Raw genomic sequence first — 18,947 nt, 5'->3', positions numbered from 1 at the left:
TCAGCAATTATTTTGCTAGTGGTTCTAAGTGTCAAGATTAATTTCACTATCCCCAGTAATAAAATGGTTTCAAATGACATCTTTAATCAGCAAGTAAAAATGCATTCCTCCAATTGAGACAAGCTGTCACAAAAGGTCACCAAAATATGACAGGATGGAAATTACATTTGTAACTTCAACTGAAATGTTAATTTCCGCTTAAGTGTTTTCTGAACTAGGTCCATATTCCAAAGTAAAGAGATAAGAGTGTAATGTAACAAAGTTTTACGTTGTGTTGTCCCTTTCTAAAATGAGCTTAAGAAAAACATATGTACATAAAAATACTTTAACTAATACATAATGAATATCTATAAAATACCATTTATTTGGCAAAATAGAAACAACAAATGACATTCTGAGGTTTTTATTTTTGGGTGTGGTTTTGTTTTTTTTTTTAATAAACAAGATAACTGAATCAAGAAATTTCTGAAAACCTTGCAAATGCAAGGACCATTGTGTAAACTGAAGGTAGTCATCTTACTGCTGGCACTAGTGATCTTAAATTGTTTATTAATAGATGAAAAAATTGTACGTTATTGCAGATGTTTATTTCTTTTCTCTATTGGAGTATTCTGCCGTATAAATACACAATTTGTATATCAATTAAAAAAAATGTTTTCCTCAAAGATCATCTGCCTTAAGCAAAATTAACCAAGGATATTATTTCAAGAGAACATTATGTGGGCCTAACAACAGTGTTCTTCAGGCTAAAGCAATGAAACATAATTTAACGTATTGCCTGTGCCCAATGAAACTTAGAATATGGCAAAACCTAGAAGCTTACTCACAGATTACAAATTATAAAAGCCTAACTAAAATAAGCACAGTCTTTCGTTTTCCGCTGGTACTGCTTCCAGAGAGAATCTGAGGTTCACCTCCTAGGGCAAAAGAACTGGCCCCTCTGAACCTCTGTGCTGACACTTCAGGGTAACTGGTCAGTGACACCCATGTTTTAGAGATGGCTTTTGACTTCGCCATTCAAAATAAATCTTTCTCTTACACATGCATGTTCTAGAAACCCTTTTCAACTGTATTCTGTGAGAGAATTAAGCCCTCATATCCTATGGGATCCTTTTTATATAATGAAAAACTTGTCTCCTAAGTATACAGCTTTGTACCATCCTTGGGAAAACTGATAATGTCACATTTTCTCTACGGTATTTAATTCCCAGAATCCTGGTTGAGGACAAAAGCTTAGTACTTAAGATCATAATTCAAGTAAAAGCCCAAAATTCTATGCCTAATCCAATATGGACTGAAAATACAGATCAACATCTGTGTCTCAGGCTCCATAGCGGTCAAGACTGTCACAAACATGAATTACTTAAGGATGACATCATACATTTGAACGTGAATAAGACTAAAAGTGACTGAATGCCCTTCCAGATTCTGAAGAGAACTCACTATTCCCAGGCCAGAACATTATTTCATTCTTCTTTGTAGAGTGCAGTGTTCTCAAAAGTAATCAATGGTATCACAAAATAACTGCCTTTATTTGTATTCAGAATGTTAAAAGATATCAACTGTCAAGAAAAATCCATCATAGGAGATGATATACACACTCTGGTAGCAAGATATTTTAATCCCATTACAAAGAGTATGTGAGCAGCTTTATACAGTCAAATCAATGCAAGCATCTGTACACAAAACCTGAAACTGGTATTTCTATCACCAGGAGTACACAAAGTGATGAGTAAAAATTCATGTGAATTTCTAGTATATGAAATACTACAGGAGCTTCTCTTTCTCAACGAATATTTTTCTTCTGTATAAAATTAACTTTTTGTGGGGGTGAAGGGTGTTAAGGAAACAAGGGTGCTCACTGTTTTAGGAAACCAAACTCTTAAGATGGATAGAAAAATCATTTCTATACTGGGAATAATCCTAGTTTTTCTAGAAAAATGAAAACCTGTTTTTAAACAGAGCTTTCCTACTGTAGCTTTCCTATACTGGGCTTACAAATAGGGAACAGAGAAAGATACTTCTTATCATCAATTTTATTTGCCCTGTTATCTAGCCAAAGAATCACATTCTGCACAAATACACTTAAAGGCTTTTCCCTAACGTTTAAAACAACGGTAAACGGTCGAACTGTTGATGCTTCAGCCACTCTTGCCTCTCCACCCATATTTAAAGGGCCACCTGCCCATTACTGACCCTTTCCAGCCTCTTGTCTCAGGACGACATGACTACAGAACCAAGAAATGACTAAAAAAAAAAAAAAAAGCAACACAAATTCTTTAATAAAAGAAGCACAAATGACCCTGTGAAGAACCAAATGAGGCAAAGATCCTGAAAAGAAAGCAACGTAGGAGTAAAACAAGTACAAATTATGAACACAGGCAAGTCGGACACTTCAGAACTTGTCAGTGTTTGGGTCAAGTTCAAGCGAACAGAGGCGAGATAACCGTAGCTGAGGGTCAGGGGACAGGAGGAGCGGGGGCTCTGGGGGTGCAGAGAGGGTGATCTATAGAGTGCACCAGAGCCCATAAGCAGATGGCTGCAGAGAGCAAAGGCCACCATTCCTAACAGTGTCTGAGAGCTGACTTCACACCCTTACAACGTGCAGCTAACACTGTTATTAAGATATAATGTACGGCTCCCAGATTTATGTAATAAAGCCACAGCCCAGCTACACAGAAGCAGAAGGGAGGCTTCACCGCACCCCGCCCCGAGACAGCACTCTCCTGCCTAACAAGCCGCCGCCCACCGCTGTCTGTGAGCAGCCGGGGGCACCATCTTACCCTTGTCTGTCTTACCCAGTCCAAGACTGAGATGTCTATTCCAGTGTGCTTGTTATGTAACGCTGCCAACACTCCTGCTGACGATACTTTTCCTTTTTTCCCATCCCCTTGTTTTAAGACCTAAGCTTGCTCCATCTCCTTTACCCAAGGCCAACTTCTCGGCTCCTTCTTAGAAGCCTATGCTGTACTGGTTCACCCAACAAGCAACTTAATACCATAACCTGAGCAAAGTCCAGGGAAGAGCCTGGGCCAAAAGCTAGAAGCAGGAAAGCCAAAGGGAGAGGCATAGAGAACGCTAAGACTCCAGGTCAGTCTCCCACAAGCCTCACCGAGGGATGTAAGATGGTAAGACGGGCTCACCACTGTTATGGTGGGCACCTTGAGAGCTTGGCGTTCTCACGGAGAATTCATTCCTGCCACTGCAGACACACGCTCAGGCTTCCAATGGCAAGTGGCTACAGATCACGGTTTTACAAAGTAATAATGGTAGTAACTGACGGTTTCTTGAATTTACTTTGACCAAGACCGGAGAACAGGTATAACCCTCTGTTCTTCCACCCTCCCACCCTACTCCTTGGAATATGAGACGGTACCCGAGTGGTTCTGGAAGTGTGAACTTCGGAGCAACAGGAACAACACTACCTGCAAACTCATCAGAAATTCAACTTTCTTGGGCCTTACCCTAAACCTACTGAATCAGAGCAGCTGAGAGCGCATCCAGAAGTATGTGTCTTAACAAGTCTTCTGGGGGATTCTGTTGCTCCAATTTGAGAACCACTGCTTTACTCCTCGCAGTGGGCACTGGAAAGAACTCCAGAAGAGCGGGTGCAGGGTAACACTGGAAAAGGCTCTGTTCATCAGCAACAGCCTGCTGTGGGTCTGCAACAGGAACAATGTGTGCAACTGACGGTGCGACAAACAAGCCACCTTGTCTCACTGAACGCCGAGAGGAATGGCACAGAGGGAGACACACACAAAAGACACAGCTATGATGAGAAAAAAGGGACAAAATAAAACCAGTCTGGTGCAAAAGGAGCCCTGGCAACCTGGGAAGGGTGAGACGACCCTGCACCACCCCGACGTCAAGTTCCCAGAGCCAGCCAGGAACCACACAGCATGCATGAGAGCAAGTCTAAGTCACGGACTACAAAAGGAAAACTATTAAAAAAAACATATTTTATTCAAACATTTTTTAATCCAGAAGACAAGTCATTTTTTTTTTTTTTTAAGTCATTTTTATAGAATGACTTTTATAGCACCATTAACTCATTTCTCACCTCACACAGACCATCCAGCTTCTGGACACCATGCATAACAGTCTATAAAGTCAACTGTTTTTTATCTACTTCATTAATCCTAACAGTACTATAGAGGAAGTTGAAATGGGAATGAAGGAGGATGGGAGACAGGTAAAAAATGTTACCCAAAGTTTCTGGAATGTTCCTTCTCTCTCTAGTTACATCTGAGAGCCTAATAATTGTTCCTTCTTTCCTTTCAGTTTTGAAACGTAATCGCCCAGATTCTTCATCATCATCCTCTTCTTCATCCGACTCTTCTTTGATGTCCTTCTGCAGCTCCAAAGTCTCCATGCCTCCCTACATGACAGACAGACAAGAGAGCAAGGAGGGAAAGTGAGCTCATAGTCTTCTGAATTAAATCCTGAACAACGGTCATGCATACACGTATGTGCACACACACATAAAAGCTCTTATAATAAAGATGTAAAAATACAGCACAATGTCCCATTTATAAAGCCATGTGAAACATTAAACTGATCCCAGGAGACAAAACCTTTAATATTAAAAATTAACAATGTTAGAAAAAATTCAAATTTCTACTCCTGGTTAATATACCAAAGTCTTATACACTGTAACTACTTATACTTCTAAGAGAGAACAAACATGAATTCCAAACACCGCTGCTGGCCTAGACTCTAATTCAGATCTAAACAAAGCTCAGTATGTTAATTAAACTAGCCCTAGAGCCCCTGAGCCTGACTCCAGCACAGAAGCCGCCTTGGAGCTCCCGTGAGATGACGGCACATTCCTTCCCACCAAACAGGCGCCGCGTGTCCTGGCACTCCTGACCCGTCTACTCTGACTTTCGATGCAGCCAAGTGCTCCAAATCCACTGTTGGGTTGCTTGGCTTCTCTGGTTCTCTCAGCCTGTATAATCGTTCCTGCATCATTTCTCACCCCTTTCTACTTCATCCCACTGACCAGGGTTTGTGAGTTTCTACCTCTGGTTCAGACTATTAACCACAGAACTATCATTTTTTCATTCGCGTCAGACTAAAACCAATTTCGGGTTGTTTTTTTTTCCATTCATTTATTTATGGCTGTGCTGGGCCATCACTGCCCCGCACAGGCCTTCTCTAGCTGTGGCGAGCAGGCCGACTCTTCTGCTGCAGCACACACACTCGTCCTTACTCGTGGGCTCTAGGGCACCCGGGCTTCCGCAGGTGCAGCTCGCAGGTCCTGCAGCACAGGCTCAGCAGTTGTGGCGCACGGGCTTACCTGACCAGCAGCAGGCCGCTTCCAATTTGTGTGCCCTGCATTGGCAGGCGGGTTCTTATCCACTGTGCCACCAACCGAGTCCTTAAAACCAGTTTTTATCTTGTACATCATTGTATCAGGATTCCTACAAAAATTTTGTTTAATCTAGTCCCAAACTACAATAATTTCTTCATCAACAATTCTTACTGTATTAACTCATGTTCCTTCTGACACTAATCACTTTCATCTCATGTTAGATCTTAGTGACCTACTGTCAGGTAATAACATAGGTACCTACCGACTGCTAGATTCATTTACGCTTTTTGCAAACTTAAAAAAAAAACTGCTCCTTTAGTCTCATCACTCATAATTCTTACATGTCCTTTACTCTTAACAGAAACAAAAATGAACCACTTCACTAGAGAATGTGCAAGAGAAAGAAAATGACACAATCATTTTGGACTCTTTCCCCAACATTTTCTGTGTAAAAAATGCACACATTCATTGCTATTAAACCCTATAGTAGAGAATCAATGCCTGAAAATAAAATACTGAGTGTAAACTATAACTTTTAGCCTAATGATTGCAAAACCACCTTTCAGTATGCTGATATTCAGTGTACTGCAGAACTTTAAGGCACCAGGACGCTGGCATTCTGTGGTTTTGCTGGTTTGACACCATTACTTCTGTCTGACTGAACGTCTGAAACCACACAGGAATGACGTGGGAGATGGACCCAGCTATGGTCATCCTGCACTACACTCAAACCGAGCAAAGTCAGCTCATTACAAAACATTCTTCTTCTCCACCTCTTAGTGCTCCAGAACAGTGCTTCTCAAACTGAAGGTTTATACTCATCACTGGGAATCCTGCCAACATGCAGATTCTGATTCTGCAGGTGGGGGTCTAAAATTCTGCATTTCCAACAAGCTCCAGGTGAAGCCAACATGCAGGTCCACCAACCACACTATAGCGGCAAGACCAGCGAGGAGGAAAAGAAATCACTACCAATAAAGCAAAGATTTTATTACAGTAGTCATTTTTAATTCAACCATTAACAGTAGTTACAGTTCAAACACTTTACAAGCAAGTTTAATGTAAAACATGACAGTACTGAAACTAATATAGTTTATTCTACATACAATCTCCATCTAAGAAATCTAAATATAACAAAGACAAGCTGAAAACTGTTTCTCTGGAACAAACACTACAGGCTACCAGAAACAAATCAACGAACAATTCTAGTCTATGACCCAGCATTACCACTGCTAGATATTTACTCAGGAAAAATGAAAATGTATGTTCATGTAAAAACCTGCAGGGAAAGTTTTACAGTTCTATATTGGATGACCAAAAATAGAAACCACAGTGAATGGATACACAAACTGTTGTACATCCAAACTATGGAACGCTCTTTCAGCAATAAGAGAGGAAGAACGATATAAACACTGGGATGAAATCACAAAGGCATCATGCCGTATGACAGAAGTCAAAAGGCACAATAAGTCACTCAAAAGGGGACAACACTGCGACAATTCCACATATGACACTCTCCAAGAGACAAACCTGCACTGGTCACCGAGGATTAGGAACGGAGGGAGGGCCTGACTACAAAAAGGATGGCACAAGGTCAACTTTTGGAGAGACGGAATATCCTAGGATGCAAACTTCTGGTTCGCACTCAGGGTCCAGTTCCATTTGAACTTCACCAAGGATTACACAAGCCCTGAGCTGAAACTGAAAAACTGCTGGCTTCAGCTGCCTCAAATATAGGTCACCTGGCAACACTAAGTTAGACTCACTCTTTCAGCCACTGGTCACTACCTCTTACTCTAAATACTAGTCTCAAAAAAATGGCATCTTCTTTGGCTGTGTACTTAGAATTAACTTACCTATCTGCCATAATGTTGACTTTCTCTACAGAGAAATACTTATGAATGGAATATTCACAAATATTCACAATATTCCATTCACAAGTAAAATTCCACTGAAGGGCAGTGCTGGGTAACAATATAAAAATTAAGTTACCCTGATTCTGACTTCATTTATATAGACACTGCCAAAAATATTCAAAGGTTTGATTTTTAGCTATTTAATTATCTTAAAAACCTGAAAGATGTATTTGTAATACTTAACAGAGGATGCATATGAAAATAATCATGAAAGTTCTTTACAAAATAGACAAGTCCACCAAAGTCTGAACATACATACATAACTAGAAACTCTAAGAGGCAGCAAGACACAGACTTACATATTTTGTTACATTCTCTAGCTAACTCTGAAATGAACTTGTGATCTCAGTTTTTGAAAGAAAATTCAAAATTCCATCCCAAATCTGAGGGGCAGGGACTTCAGGTAATTCTCTGAAATAGAAAGCTATACAGAACACTGCTTCTAAAAACTTTCCAAAAGTTGTTAGAGCTTACAAAATATTTGATAGAGAATAATTCTATATCATAGATAAAAATCAATTCTAATTCCACTGAGAGTTAAAACTTACAAACTGAAAAGACTAGCAATTATTAATAAATTGTGCAAAAATTACAAGAGAAGAAAATTGCAGACCAATTTTGTTCATGAACACAGACACAAAATTGCTTAATAAAATAAAAGTACATGTTGTTCCATCACTAAGTAGTGTCCAACTGTTTGGGACCAGTGGACTCTAGCACCCCAGGCTTCTCTGTCCACATGGAATCCAACAAAACAGGAAAACATGTCATGACCAAGTGAAGGTTTAGCCAGAAGCATAAGGTTGATTTAACATCCAAAAATCAGTCAATTTAACAAATCTCCCTTCAAGAAGAATTCTAAACATATGTACACACTCTCCTTCTCCAGAGGTGGCACTTAAGTCCCTCTCGCTCACCTTGGGTGCTAAAGTAGAGTAAAGAAAGTGAAAGAACATCACAGAATTACAATCTTCACCTGGCCACCAAGGCTACCTCAGCACTTGACCAAGGCTCACACTGCCTAACCTCCATGAGGACACCTAACCTCCATGGTATTCTTTCCAAAAACTCCATCACCCTAGTCTAACCATGAGAAAAGCACCAGACAAGGCCAGTTAGAAGACATTCCACGGGACACCTGGGCAGTACACTTCTTTAGACTGTTCAGGTTGTGGAACTCAAGGGAAGACCTACAAACCACCACAGACCAGAGGAGACAGGACAACAATGTGGTACCCTGGACTGGACCCCAGAATAGAAAGAGGACATTAATGGAAAAATCTGCAAAACAGAAATTAAGTCCGGAATATAGTTAATAGTTGTTGTTGTTTGTTTGTTTTTTTTTTTTTTAGTTAATAGTTTTTAAAGTCAATTTAAGGCACATTAAAAAAACAAGGGATGAAAGTCACAAGATTATCTCAATAGGAGCCAAAAAAGCACTGACAAAATTCAACACTTATTTCTGATTAAAACAAAAACTCAGCAAACTAGACATAGAAAAGAATTTCTTCAATCTGACTGAAAAACCTCCAGGCAGCTTATACTACTTACTTGATGAAATACTAAGTATTTTACCCCTACCATGAAGAATGAACCAAAAACAAATGCCCTCAATGTTTCTATTCTACACAGTACCGGAGGTCAACAAAGCAAAAAGAATGAAATAAAAAGACAAGTGTGAATCATTAGACTGTGGTTATTCACTTTCCTATTCTAGACCAGGAAAGACTAATTTAAGTAAACAGAACTAAGGACACTGCTCGCCCCTGAGAGGAGTCAGGACTGACCAAAGAAAACAGGCAGGAATCTTCAGGGATGATGAGGGTAACTTGGACATACGTATGTATCAAATCACTGAACTGTATTGACTGGTTATAACTTTTCCAGAAAAGGAAACTAAGGCAAGGGAGTATTAAGTGACCTGCCCAATGCCAAACATCAGTTAAGTGACTGAAAGTGAAGGTTGCTCAGTCATGTCTCTCTGTGACCCCATGGCCTACCCGTGGCCTACACAGTCCATGGAATTCTCTAGGCCAGAATACTGAAGTGGGCAGCCTTTCCCTTCTCCAGGGGATCTTCCCAACCCATGGTTGGAACCCACTGCAGGCAGATTCTTTACCAGCTGAGCCACCAGGGAAGCCCGTGGTTATTAACAGGCAATGTGATTATAAAGACGCTAGTTTTCCCCCAATTTGACTAAAAATACAGTGCAATGTTCAAAAAAAATCCCAACCAGATTTTTAATAGACACTGACAAGTCAATTACAGAATTTATATACAGAACTCAAAGGACTTAGATTGCCAAAACCACCCTGAAAAGGCAGCACAACCGGTAGACCACACTACCTGATTTCACACCACAGTAACCAAGACAGCGCAGTGCTGGCGATGGGGCATAACGGGGATTCCAGAGAGAGACTCAGGCTTCAACGGGCAACCGCTTCTCACATGAGCACTAAGGAACTCAGCGGGGAAGGAGAGCCTCTAGACGAATAATGGCACAAACACAGACACGTGGGAGAACTGAGACTCTCATATATGGCCAGCGGGAGGATGAACAGTACAAACACTTAAGAAAACCATTTGGCTGTTTCTTATATCATTAAACATACTTCTACCCTGTTTCAGTAGTACCACTTCTACTTAATACTACAGGAAAAAAAAGGTATATCCACAAAACCATATGTAAAATAAGCTCTTTTAGTTATTCATGATAACAGAAAAACTGAAAACAACCCAAATATTACCTATTATCAAGAGAAAACAGATAAGGTATGTCCATCAAATGGAATGAACTGTTGATTACGGACATAAACAACTATTTGAATGAACCTCAAAAAACATTATGGTGGCCAAAAGAAGCTAGACACATAGCATACCATCACTGACCACATTCACGTGAAGATCTAGACTGCTGCTGCTCAGGTGCTAAGTTCTGTCTGACTCTTGGCGACCCCATGGACCGCGCGACCCCAGGCTCCTTTGTCCTCCACTATCTCCTGAAGTTTGCTCAAATTCTCATCTATTGAGTCGGCAATGCTAGTTCTAGACTAGGAAAGACTAAACAAACAGAACTAAGGGCATGGCTCACCTCTGAGAGGAGACAAGACTGACGAGAAACAAACAAGGGGGAATCTTCGGGGATAATGAGGGTAACTTGGGTGTACACATCTATCAAATCACTGAACTGTCAGTTCAGTTCAGTCACTCAGTTGTGTCCAACTCTTTGCGACCCCATGAACCGCAGCATGCCAGGCCTCCCTGTCCATCGCCAACTCCTGGAGTTTATTCAGACTCATATCCATTGAGTCGGTGATGCCATCCAACCATCTCATCCTCTGTCATCCCCTTCTCCTCCCGCCTTCAATCTGTCCCAGCATCAAGGTCTTTTCCAATGAGTCAGTTCTTCGCATCAGATAGCCAAAGTATTGGAGTTTCAGCTTCAACATCAGTCCTTCCAATGAGTATTCAGGACTGATTTCCTTTAGGATGGGCTAGTTGGATCCCCTTGCAGTCCAAAGGACTCTCAAGAGTCTTCTCCAACACCACAGTTCAAAAGCATCAATTCTTCGGCACTCAGCTTTCTTTATAGTCCAACTCTCACATCCATACATGACCACTGGAAAAACCACAGCTTTGACTAGACGGACCTTTGTCAGCAAAGTAATGTCTCCATTTTTTAATATGCTGTCTAGATTGGTCATAACTTTCCTTCCAAGGAGCAAGTGTCTTTTAATTTCATGGCTGCAGTCACCATCTGCACTGATTTTGGAGCCCAAAAAACTAAAGTCTGTCACTGTTTTCACTGTTTCCCCATCTATTTGCCATGAAGTGATGGGACCTGATGTCATGATCTTCGTTTTCTGAATGTTGCGTTTGAAGCCAACTTTTTCACTCTCCTCTTTCACTTTCATCAAGAGGCTCTTTAGGAATTCTTTTGGAATGAAAACTGACCTTTGCCAGTCCTGTGGCCACTGCTGAGTTTTCCAAATTTCCTGACATATTGAGTGCAGCACTTTCACGGCATCATCTTTTTGGATTTGAAATAGCTCAACTGGAATTCCATCACCTCCACTAGCTTTGCTCTTAGTGATGCTTCCTAAGGCCCACTTGACTTCACATTCCAGGATGTCTGGCTCAAGGCTGGTGATCACATCGTCGTGATTATCTGGGTCGTGAAGATCTTTTTTGATCTTTGAGTATACACTAAACTGTATACCTCAGATGTAAATACTACTGAATGCAAATGTTATCACAATTTTTAAAGTATTTCAATTTTAAATGGTGCAAAGATGTCATTTAAACTTCTCACCTGTTCAAGCCACAACTATCAAATAGCAAACCTTTGTAACCACGTTTGAAGACAGAAGCATCACTGGCACTGACAAGACTGTATAATTAGAAAGGCTCAAGAGTTAGTTTTCATAATGAGATCTTTCTAGCTTGTTTCAAGTACCGTGATTTTTTCTTTTGTATTAACCAAGAAGGAACTTTAGTTAAATAAAAGGAGTCACCAAAAATAGACTTTTCAACAGAAATTACTTTTTATTTCCATAATTCAGATTCTAATGTGTACTTAAACATAACTCTGAGGAAGAAGTTATCTGAAAAAGTGCAATATGCCTTCCACCTCCATTTTAAGCAACCCAGAGCATGCACACTGCAACACAGGGTGGACTGCAAAGGTTTGGTTCAGCAACACCCTGCAGTTAACTCCAAGAAAATGAGTCGAAAAACTAGAAAGACACCAGAACACAGGTGTATGTGGCAAAATAAAACTCCTGCTCTCCCATGAGGACTATGTAATTTATTTATATGTCTAAAAAAGACAGGAGGACAGCCCTCCAAAAGCAAAGCTTACCAAAAGTTACTGAAATAATATGTAACACTCACTCCCAGCACCTACAAAAGTACCACGCATACAAGTTCTCAACAATGATCTCTCTGACGGACATTCAGTGATACCAGTATGAGGAAGAAAACACCACCAAAACATGTGTTGCCAGGACGAAGTCCAGCATATTACCTGCCTCCAAGAAGGACTACTAAGACCTGAAAGCAAAGAGCAATACAAAGAAGTTTCCATCAATACAAAACCAAGAAACACAAACAAGGTAAACAAACCAGCAGTCAAGGGCAGAGCATAAGAAAAATGTGTAACTTTTTAAAAAAGTTTTTGAAATATTTTGTTTAAAACTATGGGACATACATCTTAGAAGAAAAAGCAAACAATATACATCTTAACAGACAGTATAAAAAAAGATAAACTATGTAATCTGGCTGAGAGTTTACTTCTCTATAAAAACGTACATACAGAAAATCACCATTAAGATATTTCAAGTTAGGGTTAATATCAACTAGAAATCACAGGAATTAAACAAACACATTCTAGTTCTTTGCCTTCCAAATTACCAAGGGTTAAATTTTAACCACTCTGTATTTCCCTGTTCACAAAAGTTATCTTATTCACGGCAAAATATTTTAAAGTATTTGATGTATAAAATATATAATAATCCCACCATCCAGAGGTGACCACTATCACCATTGGTCTTGATCCTCCCAGACACATATTGAGACACAAACACATATACGCACACACGTTTAGACATACACAGCTATGGAGGACCTAGGGGAGGAACTCCACTAGCTTGCTCTTTTCAAGTCACACATCACAAGTCTCTTTTCATGTCCAAGAGGACAAGGGCATCCTTTAGGAATGTGTAGTCCCCTGACCATCATTCATTTAACCCTGCAGAAAAATCTACCCTGGGTCCACTTGTTTTCAAGGCTGCAGACAAACAGCTGGTACATGTATCCTTGAGCACATCTTAGGTTAACCCTTGGATAACTTCATCAACCTGGAACTACTGAGCCAAAGGACTTTCAGGCTTTTGATGCTGTCACGAACAGTGAAGGGTCTGCAATTTTACCCTTCTTGCAGGCTAATAAGGTAAGCCTGCCACTGTTTCATGGAGGCTGTGAGAAGGCACGACACTCCTAGTCACAGACTAGGACAAGTTACTCCTCTTAACGACAGCAGTGTCATCTGGGGGCCAGGTCCCTGAGCCCCAGCTCCCAGCCGGCTCTCAGACAAAGAGGGCCAGGTGACCCTGCACAAAGGGAGCCATGTTATGGGGGGACCTGAGTTCAGGGGACTGTTACCATGAGCACAAAGCGGGCCTGCCCCTTGCTCCAGAGAAAGACACGTCTTTCCTTGAAAAGACAGGAGCAAAGGGCAGTCAGTGCCCTCCTCCCCAAACATGCACAGACATGAGAGAACTGTGGAAGACTGTTTCCCATCTCCAAGGTAGTCCTCCAGTAGAATAAATACCTGACCAGGATTTTTATTTTTGCCAATATTAAGATAGGTTAGAATTCACAACTGCCTTAATTTTATTAAATATATTTTATACACTTAGTAATCATCTGTCTTATTTTTGTATTACCTTCTCACATTTTTTTGCCCTTCTTTTTACAGGAGTGCTCATCTGTATATACAGAACACACCGAATACATTAACTTTACTAAATACATTACTCTGAACTTGTTTATAGTGTTTTGGGGTATTTGTGTATGATGAAATCATTCTTTTCCTTTATGGCTTAAAAAGGCGTAATACCAAGAACAATAGAGTAAAACCAAAACAATTTGGTGTGCATTTTTTCCCCGTTCTCTATGATGTCCTTAATCATGAAACTCCCAACGTTAGCTGAACATGCTGTCACCTAATAAAACACTATATTCGCCAGCCTGCTTTGCTGTGAGGTACAGCCATGTGACTAATGAGTAATTAATGAGACGTTTATGAAGTGCTGTTTGAGAACTCTGGGATATCTCCTCAAACGGTGGGCACGGGCCCGGTTCAGCCTCACTGCAATCCACTTCCTGGATGTGGACCACGAAAAGCACAGAGCCCCGGAACTGCACGGAAGTCTGAAGAAGCCTGGGCACCAGGCTACCTGGGGAGGCCAACACCAGATCTGAAACGCTTTGGGGAATTTTTTGACGTTAGTGAGAAATAAACTTGTACTATTTGGTGACTTTTCTGTTTTGAAGGTGAGCCTAAAGCTAGCACACTATTATTCAAACATTTTCTTTGAATACATGTAAAATCTGGTATTAACTAATCTCAGATCAATACTGGCAGAAGGTTCAAGGAAGGGGTCTAACTTCTGCCCCAGTGATTAAGCATTCCTAAGTATTAATATGTCTGAGATATTATCATATTAATTCATACATGTCACAAGTTCATTTACTTTATGGGCTGGGACTGATCATTAATGTTCCTCCAAAGACACCTCTCTCTCTCCCTGAATCTCTCTGTTCAGAAGACATGAAAATGGAAGGAACGATTACCATTTTTAAATAATAACCCACTTTTGCTTCAATATTTCAATGAATACAGCTCAGGAACCAAAGTTTGAAATATCTAAATCTACAAGTCATACCCTCTGTCAGTTCCAGAAGGCATTCAAGCTAAAGTGTAACACCTGTTAGAAGTCTTATTATTTAACTGCTTTACAATAAAATAGTTTATATTTCCAGAGATCATCTAAAGATTAAAACCTACAAAACCTTTTCTCACTCTAAAATATACTACAAACACAATATGTTATTGTGTAGTAAGAGTAAAGAGAAGTACTACCTAGAATACTGAAAGAGTAAGTTGCAGGGGAAAAAAATCAATGGAATTAATTTTTCCACTACAGAGTCTTACAAATTAATGAAGAGGACATGAACTAACTGACGGGCACTGGGTCCCTCAGTTTCCCTCTCAGCTACTCACCCTCAGAATGATCCCCACAGCCACCTCCATCAGGCCCCTACCCACACACCGTCCTTTAACGACTTTTCAGCTCTCTCTCAGACCTAATCGAGGCTCATACTGGCCTTGCACTGGGCAATGAGTACATAGGATACGGTGCTAAGCATGACCCACATAAATCGGTCTCCCTGAACCTCGAGGCAGGGGCTCATTACTCAGAACAGAGCAGTTATCAATAGGAGAACCACTTCGTAACATTTTCTTTAGCTGTGGTTCCTTTGGCTAAATCTATCTGTCTACAATTGAAGAATCTGGGCAAAGTGATGTTTCTACTATTCTTCTATCTTTTCTCTAAGTTTCAAATTATTTCAAAGAGCAAAAGAGAGAGAAAGCACAAAAAGAAAAACCAAACTTAGCTTACTGGGGAAGAGCAGGGATGTGTCCCAGAAAGTGTCTGCACATGCCCACACACTCTGCCATCCCACTGTATCAGGGAAAAGAAAGGGCAATGCTCTGTATACTGGGCTCATAGAACACTGATGTAGCACCTAGTGTAAATGACCTACGCCAGTGAGATATCACTTTTCATGGCCTCTTGGGGAAAAGGGGGAAAGTATTAAGGCAAATAACTGAGAGAAAACATTAAGAAGAAAAAAAAATCTTAAACCAACAAGTTCTAAGACTACAGAATGATTTCATGGCTTACACGCTTGACCCATGGGTCAACGTTCTAAGGTTGGAAAACAGAACTCACCGGCTTCCATCTCACAGCACACCCCAATCTGTCCTGACAACACAGAGTTCTCCAGATGTGCTTCACGAAAGGTTACCTCTTCCATAAAGTCTCAACACCCCAACCCACCCTCAAGACACACACGCGACCAGACAGGCCGCGGTGCGGGTTCTCAGAGCAGCCCCTGAGCCTCTCTCCCAGCAGGTCCTCTACCTTTCCCTCACTGGAAGGCGCCCTCGTCTTCTCTCCCCCATTTTAGACTGCAAGTTCTGTGAGCACAAGCACCCAGCTTCTCAATCATCGCTTCTTTGATACCTAACACAGCACCTAAATCCAGGGAACTCTGCAGTACCTTCTGAATAATGGTCAAATTTAACTGATGCTAATTAACTTAAGATAATCCCAGTACTTCTTTCAAAGCACTAACATATACTGTGCATTTCAAAAGATTCCTACCCACACCCCATAAAACAGGTAAGACATTCCAACACTCAAAGGGCAGACATCTATCTGGAGAACACAGCTCACCAGAAGTCACTGTCCAAACATTCTTGCAAGCTCAGGGATTTTGGTTTCTGCTTTTTTAAGTACACTCATACTTCAAAGAGGAGATGTATTAACTTTTCACCAACATTAAAAAGATGCTCATTTTAAATACGGAAGGGAAAAACAAAAAACTAGCAAACTTTTGGACTCTTTAAAAAGATGAACAAATACCTCTTCGGTTTCAGGATCAACCTGGGAATCAGTAATCTCATCTAATTCCTCTTCAGCAACACAGTCTTCCTGCTCTTTCATCCCTTGTTGCCCACATGCCTGCAAGTATTCTTCATCCTAACAGCCATTAAACAGAAAATAAGTTTTTCTCACATTGCTTTGGGGCTTTTAAGCACTTTTCATCTTCATGACTCATGCTTAGCTATGTTAGCAAACTGTACTATGCCAACGACCATCTGAGCAGAAAAGCACTCAGCACAAAACCCGAATGGGACTCCCCTGAGCGTCAATGAGAGCAAAGCGCAGTATGCCAGCCTGGTCAGTACGGGGAGTGGCACGGACTCTGCCTCAACCTCCAGGGACCCCGACACAAAGCTCTTCTCAAAGTCAACGCCAAGGAGATGTAATCTTAAAAAAGAAAATGTGTGTGTGCTTGCACAGAGCAGCTCAGCAGCAGCACTGGGGCTGGAATCACGCCCAACCTGAACTATTTTTACAGCAATAGAAGACAACAAAAGTATGAGCGATTCAATTCAACACAGGCGCTGTATTAAAATTGCACGTTAGAACTAGTTTCTCCATCAGCCACTCCTCTGAATTAGAAGGACGATCGCAGGTTTGCATGGAATGTAAGGAGCATGGCAGCAGGCAGGCAGCTCTTAAAAACACAGGGAAGGAAGCCGGCAAACTGCAAGGAAAGAAGGGCTCCAACAGGTATTACTACGTGTAACGGCTCCCCTCCAGGGGAGCTCAACTTACCCGCGTCCCTGGCCACCAGCTACAGTGAACCATCGACAGTTACAAGGCGGGGGAAGAGCAGACGAGCCGCGGGACCTGCACAGCCCACTGCTCGGGGCCCAGCAGTCTCGCCGCAGCAGCACACAAGGTGGGGACCGCCTGAGGCCCCCCAGCTGTCTCTCAGGGCTGCCCCTACATACTGCATTTTACTTCCCCAAGGAAACCACTACCGTTCCACCTCAAAGGGCAGCCATCACTACCCACAACCCACTGAGAGCAGGACTGTTCAGATTGCAAAGAAGGCCGTAAGAAGCAAGCAAGTGAACAGACAAGGGAGCACAGTCCACCCCACGGAATTCTCACCGGGAAACAAAAATCCGCTACCTGTTACACAAATTCCCAATCTAAAGCTGTTTTTACAGAACACTGCTTTACAAAATCTCAATCTATGCTAACTTTAAAGGCACTAAATCTAGTTATGCTCAGCAGAACCTGACAGTGTTCTAATATCCTGTTGGATAATAAAGAATTTACATCTCTTCCTAATACAAGAACACAAGTTTTTATATCAAATCTCAATTCACCTTCTCAAGATCAGGACAGCAAGTCAAAAAAAAAAAAAAAACTGCTTTTGAGTATGACAGCAAAGAACACTACAGTTTACTATCAACTTTTCAGGTAAGTGTCCCTTCTAGTTGTAACATTCTGCAATATTATAATTCTACTCCCAGTTACAGAATCCCTCCATCTGGCCTGCGTGAGCTCAGAAAGAACACACTCGGGATCAGCAGAGAGCTCAATTCCAGCTCCAGTGTATGAGTCAACACAGCCTAACCAGGACACAAACCACAGTTAAATACGCCATTTAATAAACTAAAATACCTCTGGGACATTCAGGGACGCAACCGACTCATATGTCCGTTAGTCTAATGATGAATAACTAACTAACCCGTGCCCCAGTGACAGCCTAAGAACACAGGGAGAGGCCCTCACCACAGAGCTGGGGAAGCATTTCACAGCTGGAGTGCGTTCTTCCCTCCCCACGCAAAGAGGAGGCAGTGCCCGAGTCTACTGTGACAACTATCAAGAAGAAACAGGAAATCTTAAACCGGGAAGAAAAGAAAGAGCATGGACATAAACCTGGATATACTTAGGGGGACTGACACTGCTCCAGAAAGATACTGACCTTCACCTCACCTTTAAACTTTATAACTCTCTATAAAAATATTGAGACATTCAGAGTTCTTAAGTAAACTTCCAGATTTTTTTAATTCTGAAAAAATTAATTTTAATGTAGATAAGTACTGTGACTGTATTGAATTTGCACATTTTTTTTCAATACCTGAATCTTAGGCACAAGATGTCAGATGGTTTAAGTTGGATTTTATACAATGAGAAGCTTAAATGTAACTTAACTCCAAGTTTGGAAAACAAGAGAGAGAGATTCCTCACTTACTAGAAATCCTCTTTACAACAAACTCTGCGAGAACACGAGAGAGGGGGGCCCCTTCCGTGACCATGTGCAGGCGCTACCAAGTGCTTCCCACACAGTGACTGTTCCACTGAATTCTAAGCCCTCAGAAGGCAGGGGCCATGCTTCATGTTTCAGCAATTCTCGTGTCCCCACTGCTTCCACACTGGTAAAGATCTGTTGAAATGCTGAACTTACAAGGGATACGACTGACCAATCACCTCATCTTAGGGATGAGTAGTAGAGGTGACACAACACTAACCAGCAGATACTTGGGCACAGTTTTAAAAGAT

General features: G+C 41.2%; 1 protein-coding gene across 7 annotated transcripts in view; it reads right to left on the bottom strand.

The window, feature by feature from the left end:
* RBM33 (RNA binding motif protein 33) overlaps positions 1-18,947 on the bottom strand; it is a 109,921-nt gene that overhangs the window by 65,228 nt on the left and 25,746 nt on the right. For 5 of the 7 annotated variants that reach the window (XM_043463972.1, XM_043463970.1, XM_043463967.1 and 2 more), the window contains exons 6-7: positions 16,446-16,562; positions 4,207-4,378 (exon numbers count right to left, since the gene is read on the bottom strand). In XM_043463972.1, coding sequence (XP_043319907.1) covers positions 4,207-4,378; positions 16,446-16,562 — 289 coding nt within the window. The remainder of the gene's footprint in view (positions 1-4,206; positions 4,379-16,445; positions 16,563-18,947) is intronic. The other 2 variants (XM_043463973.1, XM_043463971.1) reach the window with 1 other exon arrangement.

Source organism: Cervus canadensis, chromosome 3 (assembly GCF_019320065.1).
Source record: "Cervus canadensis isolate Bull #8, Minnesota chromosome 3, ASM1932006v1, whole genome shotgun sequence".
Taxonomy (NCBI): Eukaryota; Metazoa; Chordata; class Mammalia; order Artiodactyla; family Cervidae; genus Cervus; species Cervus canadensis.
Note: the sequence above shows the minus strand (reverse complement) of the source record. Positions and strands in the feature narration are given on the sequence as shown.